Here is a 23,621-nt window from a genome sequence, read left to right as displayed (position 1 = left end):
CTATTTCATGTTGAACATTTGGTTATTTAGACATGTGATCAAAATCGTAACATCATAATGTTATGGTGTTGACCGTTGTGGTGTTTACAAAATTTAACAAAAACACAAATTTTCATTTCATTATTGTTGATTAGCTATGTTTAATTGCCAAGACATCTTCGAAGCATCGATTTATGATGATCTCTGAATGTATCATATTCATTTAATGCATCAATATATTAATTATGCCCGTTACGGTGTTGACAGAGAATAAACATCCCTTTTTGCCTGATCATTTGTAGAAAACTGAAACTGACAGCACTTTTCGTTATTAACATTTGAAAACATTGCGGGTTTGTCTACTTGGAAGGAAGGAAGGAAATGGTTTATTTAATGACGCACTCAACACATTTTATTTACGGTTATATGGCGTCGGAATTGTCTACTTGGAAGAAGTCATGTAACATGTCTAGGTTTATCATTATACAACATAGGCTGTGTTTGCTGACTGGTGTAGCATGTAATTTGCACTCCCCAAGAATATGCACTCCCCTGTCATTATTATACATATAATTTGCACTCCCCCAGTTACTATTATACGTATAATACGCACTCCCCTTGAAATATTTGCACTCCCCTAGTTATAATTATACATACAATATGTACTTTCCACTACTATGCTTGGATCCTGAATACTTTAAATCATCTCTTACAAAAACTTTAGGTTGATAATAATTTAAGTACTATTCAATGAAAGAAAGAAATGATTTATTTAACGACGCACTCAACACATTTTAGTTACGGTTATATGTCGTCAGACATATGGTTAAGGACCACACATATATTGAGAGAGGAAACCCGCTGTCGCCATTTCATGGGCTACTCTTTTCGATTAGCAGCAAGGGATCTTTTATATGCACCATCCCACAGACAGGGCAGTACATACCACGGCCTTTGGTATACCAGTCGTGGTGCACTGGCTACTATTCAATGAATACAATCCCCATTCAGTCGAACCGGATTGGAATATAGGTTTCATTTCGGTTCTTCTGTCTGTCCGTCTGTCCCACATATAGTTTTCCAGATGTTTTTGAGATATTGTCTGAAATACTTTAATATAACTTATCATATACCATTACAGAACAGGTTTTACTTTCATGAAGATTTACCATTTTGACCGAATTATGACCCTTGAACTTCGGAAATACAGAAATGCCTCAAGATATTGAGATGAATATTTACGTATAGTTTATAGTGTACCAATACAGATCAAGTTTGATTTTCATGACTAATTCCTATTTTTGACAAATATATGGCCCTTGAATTTAGGAATTTAGGAGAAACGACAATTTGTTTTCTGGACTTTAGTTTTGCAATGTCTCAATTTATTAAACTGAAATGTTGTATATAGAAAATAATACATGAGCGGCCGTTAGATACCATTTATCTCACAACGAGTATCTAACGAACGAAAGCGAGTTTGATACGTTTTTAAAGAACGAGTTGTGAGATAAATGGTATCTAACGGACACGAATGTATTATTCTATTTGTTACATCTTTATCGACTAAAAGTTATTTACAGCCGTTGCACTTACACGTCACAGACCCATGATTGTCAGGTTAACTATACGTCACAATGTACTCGATTTCCATCGTGTAATATTTCATTGAATGTATTGCAGTGGTGACCTGGTCATCATCTAGGAGCAGCCAGTCGTATGTCTTGAAATTTTTAACACACGTACGTGTGTAAACAACTTTGTGTTATCAAAAATAATGCACGGTGTGTGTAAGAAAGAGCTTTATCATGTACCATTACAGATCAGGTTTGACTTTCATGACGATTTGGGGAGGGAAGTAGCCCAGTGATAAAGCGCTCGCTTGATCTGGGATCGATCTCCGTCGGTGGGCCCAGCCAGTACACCACGACTGGTACATCAAAGGCCGTGGTATGTGCTATCCTGTCCATGGGATGGTGAATATAAAGGATCCCTTGCTACTCCACATTCATCAGTATACATATACATTATTATAATGTACTGTATATATAATAATGGTTGGGGAGTATAAATTATACGTATAATAATGAATGGGGATTACTGATTTATATATATATATATATATATATATATATATATATATATATATATATATATATATATATATAGTAATGGATGGGGAGTGTAAATTATACGTATAATAATGAATGGGGAAGGTAGATTATATGTGTAATAATGAATGGGGAGTGTATATTATATGTGTAATAATGAATGGGAAGTGTATATTATATGTATAATAATGAATGGGGAATGCAGATTATATGTATAGTAATGAATGGGGGGGGGGGGGGTAGATTATGTGTATTAATGAATGTGGAGTGCATACTATATGTATAGTAATGAATGGGAAGTGTACGGTACATGTATAGGTATAGTAATAAATGGAAAGTGTAGATTATATGTATAATAATGAACGGGAAGCGCAGATTATGTGTATAATAATGAATGTTGAGGGTGAGCGCTTTACCACAGGGCTGTTACGCCGCTTGTGCTTCGAGATAATCATGAATGTATACGTTATAAATGTACCTTATATACATGGTTAGTATCGTGGTATTTGTATATTATTGTTTTATACGCTGATACCCACATATGTTACTAACATGCACTAAAATTAAGTTACCTTTATTTGATCTTCATTCTTCTGTTTTGTTAAGTATAATAATTTTTTATTTTTAACAAAAATCGTTTTCAAGGTCGTCTAAAATTCGCTTTTCTTCCTCTGTCTTTCAGATCGTCCATCTAACTTTTGTTAGTTAAAAGCTTATAATTGTCTTGAAACAAACAATGGTTGTTCATATCGAATCTCTGTGCAAACAAGGTGGCAATTAACTGGGGTGGGGTGGGTCTGATGTAATTATTTCAATGGTTATAAAATATGAACCTGTTTTTAAAAATTTGGTTTGTTCAACGACACCACTAGAGCACATTGATTCATTAATCATCGGCTATTGGATGTCAAACATTTGGTAATTTTGACATATAGTCATCAGAGGAAATCCGCTACATTGTTTCCAATGCAGCATGGGATCTGTTAGATACATTTTCCCAATCGTGGTGCACTGGCTGGAATGAGAAATAGCCCAATGGGCCCACCGACGGGTGAACCTGTTTAAGACAAAGCTTCACAATGTTTTCTGGGATCCATCCGATCACCACACATGATGAGTTATTATTTTTATTCTGCAAGTTTGCAAGGGCAGATCCAGGAACGTTTTGGCCTCTTTGGGTCCGCCCCTTATTCATATACACAACACCCTCGTTTAGATTCGCTACTGAGGTTTAACTTTTACAAAGTGCACTGGCCATACAAACATCAAAAAGTAAAAAAATATAATTATGTCAGTGCTTAAATATTATTATAGCCTACTTCTAATGGGGGGGTGCATATTTTTCAGAGGCAGTGCATATTATACATATAATATAGACTGGAGGAGTGTATATTACATGTATAATACGCACTGGAGAGTGTTTATTATACGTATAATCTCGACTGGGGAGTGCAAATCCAGGGGAGTGCAAATTATATGTGACACCGGCGTTACGGTGTTGACGTATTATTTGCAAAATGAGTAACAGACAATGATAATCTTGTAAATAAAACCATAAATGTTTTCCATCTTCGAGTCTTTATTAATCGACTGATTGTTATAAAATACTGAATGAAATCAGTTTTGGGTTATTTTAATTTAGGTTCAGTGTCATGGTCTTTATTTGTAACATGACAATTTCAGGTTTTTCACTCTATTTGTTCATAAATTCAGGTGCCTTTGTGCTATAAAAATTTATCTGTGTGTTTTTAATTAATATTTATTTACCTAAGTGATCTTTATTTCAGTTTTGTCACTTTCGTCGATTTTAGGGGTGGGTAACGCAATATGACACATTTCGGGAGAATGACTCATACATACTACAGGCCTTTCCCCAGGAATGTTTTTAAGGCGCTTACATATATAGCATCATTATAACACAAATCAAGCCAAAATTAGTGGGGTAGTGGGTTGAAAACAGTTAAGTGTTTGCCTTCAATCCAGCTAATCATGTTTTTTGTTTTGTTTTTAAACTTTTTTTAAAGTAACCCATCAGTTCCCCACCCCCAACAATTTCATAATTTGCACCATGTTGTTGCTGTTGATTTCAGCGCCGTGTTAAATGCTTGTTGTGATTTCTGCTTGTAAAATACCTAGGCTAAGAATAAAAAACCAAACAAAAAACAAAACAAAACAAAACAAACGTTAATAAAATTAAAATTTAACTGCAATTTGTATAAATACTGCATGTTCGCGATCGCGATCTGCATGCGTGCTCTGGACCATAAGTACAAAATTAACAAAGACAAAGGAAATAACCGAAACTGCAGTTAGGTATTCATTGATGCAAACAACTATTGTTTTTCTACAAATTTACATCAATATTTACAATAATCGTATTGTTTAATGTCCGCAATGATGTCTCTTGACACGTGGGTGTCAGCTGACTCTGAAGCGTGATGTTATTTCGCGCCGAGAGCTTTCTTCAGTTCAGCCAACAAACGTTCTTTCTAACGTTTGCGAACTACTTGATAGGTGTCCGTCGTATCCATTTGGTTTAACGTGTAGCGAACGTTATGTTTTCGCTCGGTCTGACTGAACCCTGCCCTTGGGATAGCCTGCATGCCTTTCGGCCCTGAACTATATATACTCTTCAAAAAAAGAAACGCAAAAGGGTACAAATGGGTTATAACTCCGATTTTATGTTTCCTACCGGTTCATGCTTTGTGAATATAAGGTCATTGCATGTCCCAAACACATTCCCACGGTTACATTCGATAAAACGCAGCTACTGTACAATAAAGTTCCAAAATGTGAATATTCGCAAAAACGTAGCCACGTGAAAACCATGTCACCACTGCACGTGTGTTGTCTGCACGTGCAACATGAACACCGACAGTATAAAAGTGCAGGGTGTTCGCTTGCCTGGCCTCTGTATCTGGCCGACAGTTGACAATCCAGGACATGCCACGTCTCAGTGAACCGCAGAGAAACAATGCCATCGGCCGACTAGACGCAGGCGAATCCAGAACGGCCGTTGCCAGGGCATTCCATGTGTCCCCAAGCACCATCTCCAGACTGTGGGACCGTTACCAGCAACATGGATCAACACGTGACCTCCCTAGATCCGGTCGACCACGGGTCACTACCCCCGGGCAGGACCGCTACATCCGGGTACGCCACCTTCGGGAACGATTGACTACTGCCACCTCCACAGCCGCAGCAATACCAGGTTTGCGCAGGATATCCGACCAGACCGTACGGAACCGCCTACGTGAGGTAGGAATTCGTGCCAGACGTCCAGTTCGAGGTGTCATCTTAACACCACAACACCGTCGACTCCGACTGCAGTGGTGCCAGATTCATCGACAATGGCCTCAACTGCGATGGAGACAGGTGTGGTTCAGTGACGAGTCCCGATTTCTGCTCCGACGTCATGATGGAAGATGTCGCGTGTATAGGCGTCGTGGTGAACGTTATGCGGCAAACTGCGTGCAGGAAGTGGACAGATTCGGCGGGGGTAGTGTCATGGTGTGGGCAGCCATCTCACACACTGGCAGAACTGACCTGGTCCACGTGCAGGGCAACCTGAATGCACAGGGCTAGATTGACCAGATCCTCCGGCCACACATCGTTCCAGTTATGGCCAACGCCAACGCAGTGTTCCAACATGACAACGCCAGGCCTCACACAGCACGTCTCACAACGGCTTTCCTACAGAACAACAACATTAATGTCCTTCCTTGGCCATCGATATCACCGGATTTGAACCCAATTGAGCATCTATGGGACGAGTTGGACCGACGCCTCTGACAGCGACAACCACAGCCCCAGACCCTGCCCGAGCTGGCAGCAGCCTTGCAGGCCGAGTGGGCCACCATCCCCCGGGACGTCATCCGTACTCTGGTTGCTTCAATGGGCAGGCGGTGCCAGGCAGTTGTCAACACACGCGGAGGCCACACCCGGTATTGACTCCAGATGACCTTGACCTTGGTGGTGTGTCCTATCACTTACTCACAATGGACTAGAGTGAATTGTGAACAATCCTGCAACATTTGGTAATTATTGGACTCACCATTCAATAATTAAATAAATTCTCCAAATGTTACGACAATGTGGTTTTGCGTTTCTTCTTTTGAAGAGTATATATACAATATATAATATACGTCGCATTTTGTTATTCTGAATAAAAATTAATTCTAATTGGTTCGGGGAATTATATGATTCCGTGTTGTCGTTATATCCTGAATGAAATCATGTACAATTATCACCACATAATCAACCAAACACGGTACACATGTTTTAGCAAATGTAATTATTCAGCTTTTTAAACATTCCCCAACCAATTAGAATTAATTTGCGTTACATTTTATAAACGAAAATTATATTTCTATAGCCTAGAATTCGAACCCATAATCCTCAAGTAGAACCAAGAATGTCAGTTTTTTCCCCTTTTCATTCAGAACAACAAAATGCGACGTATAATATATGTTATATTACATGCCAGTGTAAGATATTGCTCATGTCATAGATAGAGATTATTATACGAGCTTGTGTGTCTACTGATTTTACCAAACGAGTGTCAAGATTCTGGTATTGCCCTAGCAAGAGCGACAATAATAATAATAATAATAATAATAATAATAATAATAATAATAATAATTATTATTATTATTATTATTATCATCATTAATATTATTATTATTTATATCATATTATTTATTTACTTGTTTGTTCTTTTCTTTCGTTCTTTCCTTATTTCTTCATTTATAGATTAAACAAAAATCATTTATTTTAATTTGTGGATGGTATTAAATGGTATTCGTTCTACAAACAATACAAAACATTATGTCTTTGAATGAATAGAATAGAATAGATGATTAACGACACCCCTGCACGAAAAATACATCGGCTATTGTGTGTCAAACTATGGTAAATGCAAAATATAATATGATGATAAACATCAATGTAAAAATTCAAGTGTTAAATAAAACACAGTTTAAAGAACTGTGCAGAAAATACAAATATCACAGATAGATACAAATAAAATTTAGAATAAAAGTCAGTATCACATAAAAATTGTAATAAAAGTTCTGGATAGAATCGAAATGATTCAAACACATTTAGTTGTCCAAATATATCTTTTCTAGTTTCTTTGAGATGATGGCACTCCACCAAAATATGGCGCACAGTCGGAGTACACTGACAGTGCTCACACTGAGATAGATCATCTTTCTTGGTTGATACTACGTCTTTCAATTAATGAAATCGGTATGGTTGTGAAATAAAGTGAATAATTTCATGTTGGTAACATCATTTCACTATTTGTGCATATTTGTGGAAATGTAATCATGATTGTAATCACGTTTACTGGACGATGTATTCGCAATCGTAATCGATTACTTTTGTCAAGTAATCGCCCCATCTCTGATATATCTGATATACACGTGTACACATTATTAGAAGGGAAAATCCAGTTTCGGCTAAATGTGTGTGTGTGTGTGTGTGTGTGTGTGTGTGTGTGTGTGGTTGTATGTATGTATGTATGTATAAATGTGCATGTATGTATGTTTGTATACATGTACATGTATGTATATATACATGTATTGTACGTGCACACACACACACACACACACAAATGCGATTCAGTGATACACCAGTAAATGTTGCACAGTTGCTTACAGACTCTTTCATACAAAATGTGTACGGTTCATGTTTGGCCTTTGAAATTAAAGTTACCTTTTAGATAATCCGGGAAAAAAGTTCTGTTGACCGAAATACTTCTTTGATAAAGTTTGCTGTGCCAAGTCAAGTCAGTTTTACTTTTGAAATTCATCTATATTTTAAAATACATTTTAATACAAGTTTTAAATGGTTTGTGTGAGGAAAGGAAATGCGTAATTAGTAGGTAACACGTAGGCCTACTTACAACTTACCATAATTGTTTTACACTGCCTAATAACCACGGTCAGTGCGTTTAAAATATTTCTTAAAATGATTTATCCCAAAATATATGGACATCAAATCCATCACTGAAATTTCAAAATGACCATAACTGTTGCAAACAAATAAATAAAAATCGTATGTAATAACCGGACAATTATTTACTCTTGCGCAACGAGTGTTATATGATTGCAAACTTCACGAGAAATTTTCTATTTATTATATAACTTTTGGTTTTTTAAAATGCCAGCAGCAAAATAGTTCCGGCTTTCTTACAGTGAAGATAACACTTTCTACAGTGACGATAACACATTTTAGAGTGAAATAGTGAAATTTTCACTCTAAAATGTGTTATCGTCACTTAGTGACTGATAACACTTTTATTTCACTGATATTTTAAGATATTTCACTAAATGTTATATAACAAAATGTTTTATTTAACGACGCACTCAACTTCTTTCAAAGTGTATCTAACGAGCGAAAGCGAATTGTATACGTTTTTAAAATACGAGTTGTAAGATATATGGTACATTCTATTTTTTCATAACATCAAATTTTAAACGTCTTTTAGCAGTCGGTTGAGCACTCACCTGAGGTGCTTACGTCGCAGGATCGAACCGCCTCGGTGGATCCATTCAACTAATTGTGGGGTTTTCTCGTTCCAACCAGTGTTCCACAACAAATGCCGCAATATGAGCTTTCCTGTCTATGGGAAAGTGCAAATAAAAGATTCCTTGCTGCTAATGGAAAAATGTAGCAGGTTTCCTCTGATGACTACGTGTCAGAATTACCAACTGTTTGACATCCTATTGCCGATGATTAATTAATTAATCAATGTGCTCTAGTGGTGTCGTTAAACAAAACAAACGGGTGTTTTGGGGGGAGAGGGGTGGAGACAGGGAGCAATCAGTTCCAGGTTATGTTATACGTCACAGAGCAAAGCAATCAATTCCGATCGTGCTTATTTTATGAGATAGTATGGATGTGGCAACGGGTCGTCACCTAGTAGGATTAGGGCAGCGAACCATATGTCTTTAAATCGGTATCAGACGTCTGTGTAAGAATGGGCGTCACTTGGTGAGGCACAGGGGTGGGGGTGGATTTCCCACACACACTTTTTGGAGTGGGGGAACCAACGTGCAAATGGTCCCCTCCACTTTTTACGATAAAAAATAACATCCGAAAACGGTTTATTTCATAACATTCAAAACGTCATTGCGTTGCCTTAAAAGCTAATATTGTTGACATTTTCATAAGAAAACCACAGCTATAGGCTATATAGTAGTACCATACAGCCTATAGTCGTACCAAGTTATCAACCAATGTTACCAACAACGTGGTCTATAGGCCAATCTGATTAAAATTAGCTCTACTTGTCTACCAGTAGATCTAACAGCATTGCGTGGACTCCCATGTCCAGATGACATTTCGTCTGTAATAAATAATTTAAATATCGACCAAGCATACTTGGCGTTTTATAACGTTATTTGGTATCATACAAATTCTAAAAATATCAAGCGAGACTATTTATGCGGCCGAATAAATAGAATAGATGATTAACGACACCCCAACACGAAAAATACATCGGCTATTGTGTGTCAAGCTCAAGATAATAAGTCGAGTTCTTGAGATAATAAATCGAACACTCGAGATAATACGTTAATGACTAAGGATAATAATTCGAGCACTCGAGATAATAAGTCAAACACTTGAGATAGCAAATCGAGCACTCGTGATAATAAGTCAAAAGTTTAACATAATAAATTGAGCACTCAGGATAATCAGTCAAATGCTTGAGATAATATAAGTCGAGCACTTGAGATAATAAGTCATGCAAGCTATCAAGATAATAAGTTTATCATTTGAAATAATGTCGAGCGCTTGAGATAATCAGTAATGCCCTCCAGATAATAAGTCGAGAGCTCGAGATAATAAGTCAGTGTGCATTCAGCATGCGCAGAAAAAACAGTTAAAAAGTTAAAAGTACTTTGATGACGTCAAATTACGAAACTGTAGATATAAAAATGCACGTTTCCGCGCGCAGATAATGTTAATGTTGAGTTCTTCACTTATTATATTGATGTTGAGGGCTGAACATATTATCTTGAGCTTTCAAATTGTATTGTCGAATGCTTAACGTATGTCTTGTATATGCGTACGTATCTTCAGTGGCATATAGTCATGATAAAAGGTCGAGAGCGTGACATTATAATCAAACTCTTGAGATAATATGATGACATTTCAAGATAATAAGTTAAGCACTTGACAAAATAAGTCCAGATTTCGAGATATAAGTTAAAGTTTAGTATTTTCGAAAGTAAGAAAAAACAAATGTGTGTGTCCTAAATATACCACCATATTATTTATTTTAATGGGTGGTGTTTTTAGATTGTATGAAAAGAAACTTTGAGACCTTAGTACATTTTAAATTACTGGTGTTTAACATAATGATCGTTATTTTAATACTGTATGGCCGAACGTTTATTTATTAGTATGGCAACGGGATTAAATAATAGTCGTAACCATTTTGCATTAAGGTTATATACGCAGGTCTCTCCTGTTACGGTCGTGGTTCATATAGGCGAGCTCCAATTCAATTAGATTGCCGTTTAAGCAACAGACGAACTTGTTGGTCTACTTCAACATTAAAAAACGGGGGTAAAAATGTAGTAATAACTCTGGATTGTGCACTAGAATAAATATATTTTATACCATCACGGTTTTTTGCCATCTTGAAACAGAAGTTCAACATTAAACATTTATATCACGGCAGTGAAATTAGTTTCCGGCATACTTAATTTATCCGAATCATTTCGTAGTCCCTCGGCATAATTCCGAATGTTTTCAAATTCTTTTCACGTCACTGGCATGATTCTGCAAGTAAGGTTTTGAATGGTCGAATGAAAGGTCAACTGGACATGAGCTCCAACGGGCTGCTGTTAGATCCACATGTAATAGTGGAGCTAATTTTAATAATGGTGGAGCTAATTTTAATTAGATTGTCTATAGACTGTACCGTCTAGACGCCTTGTTTTATGCTCTCTGTGTTTATAAGAAAACCAGCCTCGGTGGCATCGTGGTTAGGCCATCGGTCTACAGGCTGGTAGGTACTGGGTTCGGATCCCAGTCGAGGCATGGGATTTTTAATCCAGATACCGACTCCAAACCCTGAGTGAGTGCTCCGCAAGGCCCAATGGGTAGGTGTAAACCACTTGCACCGACTAGTGATCCATAACTGGTTCAACAAAGGCTATGGTTTGTGCTATCCTGCCTGTGGGAAGCGCACAGAAAAGATCCCTTGCTGCCTGTCGTAAAAGAGTAGCCTATGTGGCGACAGCGGGTTTCCTCTAAAAAACAGTGTCAGAATGACCATATGTTTGACGTCCAATAGCCGATGATGAGATAACAAATCAATGTGCTCTAGTGGCGTCGTTAAATAAAACAAACTTTACTAGAAACCATCCGCACCCACCCGAGTGGTTTGGGATTCGGTTTACGAATCTATCCTCACGCTTAATGCACGCAGCTATGATGTCAGGAGATTTACTTAATTTTAATTGTCAGACTTGTTAAAGGGACATTCCTGAGTTTGTTGCATTGTAGGATCTTTCCGACTAATAAAATAGTTCTATGATTAAACTTACATATTAAATATATGTTTTGTTTACAATATCAGTGTCTGTATATTCAATGTGCTTCTGGTCATCTTAAAGGGACATTCCTGAGTTTGTTGCATTGTAAGATGTTTCCGATTAATAAAATATTTCTACGATTAAACTTACATATTAAATATATTTTCTTGTTTAGAATATCAGTGTCTCTATATCAATGTGTTTCTGGTCATCTTAATATTTGTAAGAAGCCCAAACTGGATTTTGTCTTCAAATAATTTCGTACGTAGGAAAAAAATATATTTTAGGAAATAAAATAAAATTTAACCTAGTACAAATATCAGAATGATCAGAAACACGTTTAATATACAGCCACTAATATTTTATGCAGAAAAATATATTTGATATGTAATTACAATCGTTAAAAAGTCTTTGCTAGTCGATAACATCTTAAAAATTACAGCAAACTCGGTAATGTCCCTTTAAGCAGTTATCGTGGATATGCGAAAATTATTTGCTTCTGTCTCTACAAGTGTATCAAATACGGTCACTGACAGCGCCGGCGATTCTGTATCAACGGTAGGCCTCTTGCATTCACCACTGACCACTGGAAAGCTGGAAGACAAGGTCAGGTCAGGTCAGAGGGTTTAACGGGCACATTCAGAGCAAGCTGTTGTGGCGCATGCCTGTCCTGGGTGCAGGTGTCAGCCTCGGCCGGTTCCTCCGTCCAGGACAGGAAAGCGGAAGACAAGACCAGTGAATTCAGGTGTGCAATGTGTGTTGGTATGGGCGTCACTTGGCGAGGGATGTCGGAACATGCCCCCTCCCCAAACAATTGTTCAATTTGCATCTTAAATAGGTATTAAAATCACACCCCACACCCCATAATTTAGCGTCGTTGAAATAGTCTATGACTAGACTGAACAAAGACAAACTCTTGTATTGAAATAGTTTCACAAGCGCTTGTGATCGCCATTTTCTGAATTGTTGTACATACCGACACTATAATTCTTTAATAATGTTGAAAACTGGAAATTAAACTGTAATGATCATATTATGTTTGACACCCAGTAGTCGATGATCATGGGTGTCACTTGGTGGGGGACGAGAGGATATCACCCCCCCCCCCCCCCCCCCCCCCACCCCACACAGAATTTTTGGAAAGCTGTACATTCAGTTCATTATGTTCTTATATACAACACGAGTTAGTCCAATTAAAATGCTTAAAGTTTCAAATAAAACGGTGGCATGGTAGCAGTTATTGTAATAATGTTGTGTAGTTAATTTATCTGGCTTTCTTTAGCCGTAGGCTTTTAACCACTGTAATCTTTACAAATGATTTATGCTTTGAAAACCGATATTGAGCACATGTATTAAAAATACCGGTTAATTATTATTAATGAAAGATCATTTGCGTCTCAATTATAATAGTATCTAATGCTACATAGAGAATAATACATGAGTGGCCGTTAGATACCATTTATTTCACAACGAGTTGTTTTAAAATGTATCTAACGAGCAAAAGCGAGTTTGATATGTTTTTAAACGAGTTGTGAGATAAATGGTATCTAACGGACACGAATGTATTATTCTATTTCTTACATATTCTAAAAAAAAAGAAACACCAGGTTTTAAGCATATTTTTTGACTAAAAGTTGCACTTGTAGCTGACTTACTCGTCACAGACACATAATTGCCAGGTTAACTATACGCCACAGTGTAATCATTTCCACCGTGCTGGTCATCACCTAGGAGCAGCCAGTCGTATGTCTTGAAATTGTTAACACATGTACGTGTGTAAACAACTATGTGTCATCAAAAATAACACACGGTGTTCTCACCAACGCGTGTGTAAGATATTTAAGTTGGAAATGAAACGATTATCTTCGTATACATAAATTTGTGCAAATTATAAAAATTAGTTAAATATTAATTTTCAGTAATTTACAATGGTTTGTTTTAGCATAAGTAACGCATTATCACGCAGTAAAGTATTGCGACCAGAAGGCAGGGCCGTAGCTAGGATTTTTTTGGTGGTGGGTTTTTTTAGTGTGTGTGTGTGGGGGGGGGGGGGGGGGTAGATGAATTCTTGGAACGAACGAGCATGGAAGGCGCACGACACTAGGAGGTCCAGGATCCCCCCCCCCCCCCCGGACGTTTGGAATCTACAGGCTTTAAAATACCATTTTGCAGCCATTTCAGGGAGGTTACTTACTTAAAACCAAGAAGAGGATTTTCTTTAAGTTTCTATTATTTTAACCAGATTTATAAATAAGTAAATGCCATCATTATTTCAAGTTGCTTGAGAGCTCGCTTGAGGTGGTTGCGTTGCAGGATCGAACCACCTCCATGAATCCATTCAACTGATTGAGGTTTTTTACGTTCCAACCAGTGCACCATAACTGGTCAAAGACCGTGGTATGTGTTTTCCTGTATGTGGGAAAATGCTGCATTAGGAAAAATATAGCGGGTTTTTACGAGTGTCGGTAAAGAAAACCATTTAATGAAAATGCTCCAGTGGTGTCGTTAAACAAAGCAGACTTTATCTCAAGACAAAATGTTAAAACACCCGTCTGACGTCAGATATCTGTGGTTTAAAATGTGCTGAGGTGCTGGGCTCCGTTCCACAAAGCTATCTTAGCCCTAAGATCACTGTAAGTGCATAGCTACCTTATGAACTAAGGTGATCTTAGTGCTAAGATCGCTTCGTGGAACGGGCCCTGGTAAAGTTCCAATGTAAGTGCACAAAATAATTCACTCTTACCGATATAATGCTGATTGGTCTTCTTCTCGTGTCTTACACAGTGGGCGGAGTCTCCGATAGAGCGGTTGTTAGGAGTGGCGGGCTTCCTTGTTACGGGGCAACTATAAAGTCAGAAACTCGGCGCGCTGGTCCTAATATATATGTGTTATACTTGCAGGTACATAACCTTCAATATTATTAACACATCTCTAACGAACGCGGCAGCGAATTTGCATCTGGAGTCTGGACATATGTCTGTTTGAAATCATAATTTAGTGTTCAGCTGTGAGTATTACCATCATTAATTCCATTGGTGTTCTCTCTCTCTCTCTCTGTCTCTGTCTCTGTCCCCCCTCTAAAAAAACTAAATTAAAATGTCATACATTACCTTGAATCGACAACTTGTTTAGTTATTTCCCACAGAATTAGTATTCCTAATTAACTTGCATATTGGATTTTATTTTTCAGATTCCACTTGTTTCGTATGATGAACGACAGTGACGACTACGACTGCAATGCGGTCCTGGGGGCCCCGGGGTCGGTAGAAGTCCCGCCCTGGTCCCCGGCCGCCATATACGCTTACTGCCTTATGATACTGGCCCTGACACTCGCAGTAATAGCCGGCAACAGTTTGGTAATCTTCGCAGTTGCCAAATTCCGCAGTCTCCAGAGCCGCACAAACGCGTACATCGTGTCTCTGGCGTTCTCAGACATCGTCCTGGCGGTCCTGGTGTTGCCTCTGCACCTCTACGAATCGTGGAACAGATGGTGGGATCTGCCCCCGTGGATGTGCCAGGTAAGAGATGTTCTGGAATCGAGCATGGTTAATATTTCCGTGGCCAATCTGTGCGCTGTTGCCGTGGAGCGGTATCTGGCCGTGTGTCACCCTTTCGCACACACAAAGGTGACCAACAGAATCACCGCCGTCATCATCGCCTTGTGCTGGGTCGTTCCTCTCGCCATGTGGACCATCTACGAGGGCAGCGGCAGGCGCTACCTTGGTATTGAAGACTTACGGTACTGTCTGTTCCAAGCCGGCAAATGCGTGTTTCTTCTCAACCAGTATGACTATTACTTTCCTTCCGCTACCATATTTTGGATCCCTATGGCGCTTATCTTCATTACATACGGGAAAATATTTGCCACGGCAAGGAGGCACGCTCGTGCGATACAGGCGTTGCCACGCACCGAGGAACAAAGGAAGAAGAACAAGGATTACCTAGGCAACACCAAGGCTGCCAAAGTCCTGGGCATCGTGGTGGCATGTTTCGTGGTCTGCTGGACGCCTGTCAGTCTCGCCTTTATACTCGACACTGAGATTGGCTACGGGCTCGTATCGCCCGTAGTAGCTCAGGTGTTGGCGTGGCTGGGCTATCTGAACTCGATGATGAATCCCATATTGTACTACATATTCAGCCAGAATTTCAAAATAGCCTTCAAAACCATCTTCGGCTTCAAGACGGCAACGAATCATGAGTTGGGCTAGACGCCCACTGGATGAGATGTGGGGCGTGTTCAGGACGCACAACACTCGCGGCCGTTCAGTAGACCGAGTATTGTGTCAATCGTTCAATAAGATGTGTGACAACAATGGAAAGATATTTTAGTTTAATGAAATCTGAGCACATTTTAATTAAACGTCTAACATGAATAGGGTTATTTAGACTTGTGCTACTCGTGTCGACGAATCAGCTATAGTCCGTCTCACAGTGAACGGCTTTTTCAATACCATGGTATTAACCTTTTAGACTACTGGATTAAATTTGGACAAAAACTACATTGAGTGGGTACAAGTTTATAACTTTTACTCTATTCACTCAAATGTTTTATACATAAAATAAAGTTCATATTTGAATCGGTAAGTATTATTTTTGTGGGTTTTGCTAATTTATATGATATTTTACATCAGTTAATGTTGATTAAAATTAGGCAAAACCCCCCAGAAAAAGTAATGTTTACTTTTTGGCATTTATGATCAGCTGTGCAATATTTATGTCCATCATTCCCAATAACAGTGGTTTTCTGACCAAAATTTTATAAAAAAAAGAACTATTATTCATATCCCAATATTTGTTGATTTTCATTGTTAGTAAAACAATCAAATGTGTTATTAAATTAGCTGTCACAATCAGCTATCGGTCCTTGAAAACGTGCCGCCATTGTTGTCAAGTAAAAATAATTGCCAAACACCACTTTTTCAACTCAAAATTCCAAGGTATTTTCCATTGAAAAACAAAAACCTAAAGATACAGGAAACTGACTTGTCGTCTGTTTCCTGTTATATAACTGTTTTCGGTCAGTGTCGTGTGCAAAATGGTGGGAAATATGAATTGGGGAATGCGTTGTATACAGTGTACTATATGTCGACGTCGGGTGAGATATCTTGCCTGCAGTAGTCAGAAGGTTAACTACAAGTTATTTATTTCAGGGCCGTGTGGTTTGTAAATTACACACACAAATGGGGGGTGGGGGTGGGGGGTGGGGGGGGGGTTATTTCCAAAACCCTTTGACTTTTCTTATTACGTCAAACCAAACTGAAATTAATTACCCACCCACCCCCCCCCCCCCCCCCCACCCCCCATTTTATGCATCTTTCATATGCACTTTATCACAGGACAGAATACGTCACGGCGTTTGGTGCGCTGGCTAGGACTTGAAAATTAGTTTTCATCCTGGGGGAGGGGTTCTATCTTGTAACCTATTGCACTTCAGGCGGGCGCTGTACTACTGAGTTACACCCTCACCCCCGCCCCTCGTCTCACACCTGTAAAACGTTTTCCTCGTCTCACACCTGTAAAACGTTTTCCCCGCCTCACACCTGTAAAACTAGGAAACATAGTCAGATTTCTCATCAAAGTCAACGCGTGATTTCGTGTTTCTTTATAGATTAAAAATTATTCTTAAACATTTAACTGTAACATCAGATTTGTTTGTTTTGTTAAGGACACCACTAGAGCACATTGATTTATTAATTTTCGGCTACTGCATGTGAAACATTTGGTAATTTTGACATATAGTCTTAGAAAGGAAACAGGCTACATTTGTTCAGTTGTAGAAAAGGATCTGTTATATGCACCAGCCCACAGACAGGATAATACATACCACGGCCTTTGATATACCAGTTGTGGTGTACTGGCTGGAACGAGAAATAACCCAATGGACCCACCGACGGGGATCGATCCCAAACCGACCGCGCATCAAGCGAGCGCTTTACCACTGGGCTACTTCCCGCTCCATGACGTGTGTGTAATGTCTAGACGTTGTCATGCTTATTGTAGTGTATTTCACAATTCTGGATACAGGCAGTTGGTAGGGGCTTGACCCCCCCTCCACTCCACCCCCTCCCCCTTCGGGAAATCATGCACCTCGTTTTAGTGTTTTTTGAAGGTGTTGTATAAAGCAAATACCATATTCTGTGACACAATAGTAACGTATTCATTACTGATCACGTGCAGCACAAGCTCTACGTATTTTCAGTTCGTATGTAACGCTGATCATCAGTGACACACTTCGTCAGTTTCCGTTTTCAAAGATGGCGGATATTTGTTTACGTTTTAATATCAATAGTAACCTTTCCATCTGATGGAGTGAACAATCCAATATTTACATATTTTAATGAAACGTTTAATTAATAATGGATTTGTCACGAGTGTTTCTGATATGAAAAAAATATGAACAGTCTATCGGTATTTGTTGAGGCTCTGCCGATACAAATAATGATTAACTAGACGAGGTTGATTAGCTAGTTGAGTTTTAGTTGCGATTTCTATTTATCCTATATGTTACCCATGATACCCATGTCATAAATCCATGTGATATGTACCATTGTTAACTCTGTTATTATGTTTTTAAGTCGGCGGGTCATTTGTTTAAATGCCAACAGCATCTGTATACCTGAGTGTGACATTCTGACAAGATATACTTAAAGTGCGTCACTGTTCTATTAATTGTGATACTGAACTGTGCATTTAGTATTATTTATATCATACTTGAAGTGAAATATGTGGTACTGGACTAAAGTAATGTCAACTGATGATATTGACAATGACTGTTCTATTAATTGTGATACTGAACTGTGCATTTAGTATTATTTATATCGTACTTGAAGTGAAATATGTGGTACTGGACTAACGTAATGTCAACTGATGATATTGACAATGACGGTTCTATTAATTGTGATACTGAACTGTGCATTTAGTATTATTTATATCGTACTTGAAGTGAAATATGTGGTACTGGACTAACGTAATGTCAAGTGGTGATATTGACAATGACTGTTCTATTAATTGTGATACTGAACTGTGCATTTAGTATTATTTATATCGTACTTGAAGTGAAATATGTGGTACTGGACTAACGTAATGTCAACTGATGATATTGACAATGAGTGTTCTATTAATTGTGATACTGAACTGTGTATTTAATATTATTTATATCGTACTTGAAGTGAAATATTTTGTAGTAGACTAAAATAATGTCAACTCATCATATAGTGTAGTAGAACGGTGTCATATAGTAGCAAAGTAGTGCACAATGTGATACTAACACGCCACTTTGCATGCAGTTAGACCGCCATGTGTAGAGTAAACGTGACACTAACACGCCACTTAGCATGCAGTTAGGCCGTCATGTGTAGAGTAAACGTGACACTAACACGCCACTTTGCATGCAGTTAGACCGCCATGTGTAGAGTAAACGTGACACTAACACGCCACTTAGCATGCAGTTAGGCCGTCATGTGTAGAGTAAACGTGACACTAACACGCCACTTTGCATGCAGTTAGGCCGCCATGTGTAGAGTAAACGTGACACTAACACGCCACTTAGCATGCAGTTAGGCCGCCATGTGTAGAGTAAACGTGACACTAACACGCCACTTTGCATGCTGTTAGGCCGCCATGTGTAGAGTAAACGTGACACTAACACGCCACTTAGCATGCAGTTAGGCCGCCATGTGTAGAGTAAACGTGACACTAACACGCCACTTTGTATGCAGTTAGGCCGTCATGTGTAGAGTAAACGTGACACTAACACGCCACTTTGCATGCAGTTAGGCCGCCATGTGTAGAGTAAACGTGACACTAACACGCCACATTGCATGCAGTTAGGCCGCCATGTGTAGAGTAAACGTGACACTAACACGCCACTTTGTATGCAGTTAGGCCGCCATGTGTAGAGTAAACGTGATACTAACACGCCACTTTGCATGCAGTTAGGCCGTCATGAGTAGAGTAAACGTGACACTAACACGCCACTTTGCATGCAGTCATGTGTAGAGTAAACGTGACACTAACACGCCACTTTGCATGCAGTCATGTGTAGAGTAAACCTTGATATAGGACCAACCTGACAGGTTTCCCTATTCACCAGGTGACGTCACGATTAAAAAAGCCGCTATTTAACTATTTCACACTATGTTTCTATCACATTTAGAAATGTAAGCTATAATATATTATTTCTCATAGCACATTTTAGACACCATTATTAATGTGTTGTTTTACATATTAATTATTATTTTGAAAAATATGAATATATTGAACAAAAAAACAAAAACAAAAAATAAGACGAAAGAAACGCATCTGATTGCAAATACCCCGTATATATAATAGTCCAGTGACTAAGGCCCAAATATGAATGAAACTTGGCAAAGATGTTCTGTGGGGTCAGTATAAAATCAGGATAACAAATTTAATATCCCCCCTGGTGACTGTACAGAATGTAACTAACGACATAATTTGCAAGTGGTGGCTGGTTTTATTCAGTGAATGACACAGGGCTACAATACCTCGTGTTCATCCCAAGATGGCGACGTCGAGATCTTGGATCTCACTACACAGTTCACTTCCGGGTGAGAGTTCATTCATCCATTATAGTTCCTAATTGTGACACATGTTGTGGTTCACATATTCACTTCTAGGTATTGGAGAAGAATTCAAACAATTTTTATGTTTAATAGTAAGCCTTCTGGCTGAATGTTGCCCATGTTATTTTGTAATATTGTGCATTAACCTTTTGGGACATGGGTGTATAGCTGAAGAGACAGCCAGAGTGAATCAGACAATGAAACACCTATTCGGACTGGTACTACAGACAGATGCGGTCATAATATCAATAAATAGTCTTAGAATGAAATATATAAATATTTGCTAAATTATTTTTGTACATCTTTTGTTGTTTTGGAAATAGAAATGACCCGTCAAATGAGGCGTACTATTATTTGTTATTGTTTCTTGTTGGGGTTTTTTTGGTAGCAGTTTCTTTTATCTGTACAAGTTTGTCATAATATACTATTGTATATGAACTATATTATGGCAGTTGAATTAAAATAGGATAAGTATAATTTTCATGTCTAAAAAAGGTACAGACACAATCAAATAGTTGTAATCAGACGGCATAAACAGTTTTCAAAAAGCGCTATTTACCTACTTCTATTTATAAACAGGTCATGTGACAGCACATTTCCCGCCATTTAATTTGACAGCAGTCGTGCACATTGCTTGCATATGCTGTTAATAGTGTACATTAATAATTACAACGTGATTACTTATACTACAGCAGACGATATTCTAACTAGCTATGTTTGCTTCAACAGTTATGTCGACTATATGATCGAATACGTACATGCGCTCTGTATTCGTCGTTGTTTTGTTGTGTTGTTTTTCTACCATTTTTTTTCTGTTTTCTTTTTAACATTACAGACAGACAAACAGACAGACAGACAGACATATATCTTTATTTACGTCTCACCTCATGTACAACATAATTACATTTGGAATAAACATATAAAAGTACATAAGCCATTCCATAAGCCATTCCATTATGAGAAATGATATATACAATAAACATATATTCACATTTATACTAAAGATATTAATGCTAATACATGTACATATGGGTACTTCATCGTAATATTAAAATTAGCTTTTGATAATAAACGAAACATACAAATTAATCAAAAATACAAAAAGTCTCTACGTTTCTGTAGATTTAAAAAGCAGGTTTTGGCTATTTTAAAAGCAAGGTTTGGTTCAGACGGTAAAAAAGCATAAGACATTCCGCCCATAGTCTTGCTTTTGGCTATAAGTAATCCTAATGCTCGACAAGTGAGTGAGCAACAGCTTTACTAGCAGCTATATTAAAATCTAAAGTTTCGTCAAGCAGGATCCCCAAATAAGTGTATGTATTAACAGTTTGTTTACAGGATAACTTCATCGCACTTGAATGAGTAAGTTGTTCTGTTTATAGAATGGGTACGGAAATGTATTACTTTTGATTTCTCTCCATTTATTGACATGCTATTTCTGATACACCATGCACCTGTGTTATCAAACAGGACTTGTAAATCTCTCTCGTTTTCCGACAGAAGAACCACATCATCTGCATACATTAATATGGAAATGATTTCATTGTCGATATGGACACCGGTACCAAGACCTTTTAACGTAACAGCCAGATCGTTTATGAACAAGTTAAAAAGAAGTGGTGATAATACACCCCCCTGTCTTACACCACATTTAACAGAAAACAAATCTGTCCTGGATCCATTTAACCGTACGCAACTGGAGACGTCAGCATGACTGGCACGTATCGCATTCCACATATTACCATTAATCCCTAGATCACTTAGTTTGAACCACAATAACGATCTGTCCACCGAATCATAGGTTTTCTTGAAGTCTATAAAGGCTGTAAAATCGGACAACCTCTTGTCTTTGCGATTTTCTATTATTGACGTTAACGATAAACAGTACTTCTTCGTTTTCTAAAACCATTTTGTTCGTCTACTAAAAGATCATTGTCTTCTGCCAAAACAGACAATCGATTATTTAAAATGTTACAATACAGTTTATATGCAATTGACGAGTGGTTGATACCTCTGTATGCCAACGGATCTCTGGGATCCGATGTACTAAATTTAGGAATCGGGTTACATATTACATTCACACTGTATTAATCAGTGTAATAATATTGACTTGTGGATATTTGTATATAATTATTGTTTTATATTAATGCATTGGTTTTATTTGTTTTTATGTAATTAATTATTTTATTTCCACAAACAGGTGATGAATTACAACAGATTGTGTACTTTTAATTATTTTATTCTTCTAATGTAATAATGACAGGCTGATTACTATTTTCAGGTATGCTTGTTATAAATTGCACAAGCATGTATGACACCTTGCACAACTTAGTAACAATATCACTATCACCCATGCGCCGCGCCTGTCCTATTGTTTCCAGCTTGGGTACAATGTAAGCTGATGTGGTTTTATTTTTCTTAACTGAAGTGATAGCTTACTGTAGTTCCCTGTTTGCTTAGATAACGGTGTATATCTGGTATTGTGTTCCACATCATATTTTGCTATTCTAGAGTTAACACTTCATGTTTGCTTGATTTATCGAAGATATTCATAGAGCAGATTCGAGGTTAGCTATAGTGTTATTTATTATCTGGCTACATTATAATAACATCTATTTTAATGTAAATGTAATTGACTAAATAATGCTTTATAATAAGTAATTATTATATCTTTCTGCATAACTTTATAAACTGTACAGTGTAATATTAATTCTTGTTAATTCAGTAATTTGATTAATCTAAATCTAAATATGTGATAAACATAATTTAGTATGAATGCAATGTGTGCTAGTGTATGTTTGTGGTGATGAACTCTTTAGAGATTGTTGTATTTTATAAACTGTACAGTGTAATATTAATTCTTGTTAATTCAGTAATTTGATTAATCTATATCTAAATATGTGATAAACATAATTTAGTATGAATGCAATGTGTGCTAGTGTATGTTTGTGGTGATGAACACTTTAGAGATTGTTGTATTTTATAAACTGTTGTAATATTAATTCTTGTTAATTCAGTAATTTGATTAATCTAAATCTAAATATGTGATAAACATAATTTAGTATGAATGCAATGTGTGCTAGTGTATGTTTGTGGTGATGAACACTTTAGAGATTGTTGTATTTTATAAACTGTACAGTGTAATATTAATTCTTATTAATTCAGTAATTTGATTAATCTATATCTAAATATGTGATAAACATAATTTAGTATGAATGCAATGTGTGCTAGTGTATGTTTGTGGTGATGAACTCTTTAGAGATTGTTGTATTTTATAAACTGTACAGTGTAATATTAATTCTTGTTAATTCAGTAATTTGATTAATCTATATCTAAATATGTGATAAACATAATTTAGTATGAATGCAATGTGTGCTAGTGTATGTTTGTGG

General features: G+C 37.5%; 1 protein-coding gene across 1 annotated transcript in view; it reads left to right on the top strand.

Moving 5' to 3' along the window:
* Positions 1-15,852, top strand: part of LOC121387124 (trace amine-associated receptor 4-like) — a 30,911-nt gene extending 15,059 nt beyond the window's left edge. The window contains exons 3-4 of the mRNA XM_041518149.1: positions 12,157-12,255; positions 14,835-15,852. Of these exons, the coding sequence (XP_041374083.1) occupies positions 12,157-12,255; positions 14,835-15,852 (1,117 nt within the window). The remainder of the gene's footprint in view (positions 1-12,156; positions 12,256-14,834) is intronic.
* The last annotated feature ends 7,769 nt before the right edge of the window (positions 15,853-23,621 follow it).

This window comes from Gigantopelta aegis, chromosome 13, assembly GCF_016097555.1.
Source record: "Gigantopelta aegis isolate Gae_Host chromosome 13, Gae_host_genome, whole genome shotgun sequence".
Lineage (NCBI taxonomy): Eukaryota > Metazoa > Mollusca > Gastropoda > Neomphalida > Peltospiridae > Gigantopelta > Gigantopelta aegis.
This window is presented reverse-complemented; position numbering and strand designations above follow the sequence as displayed.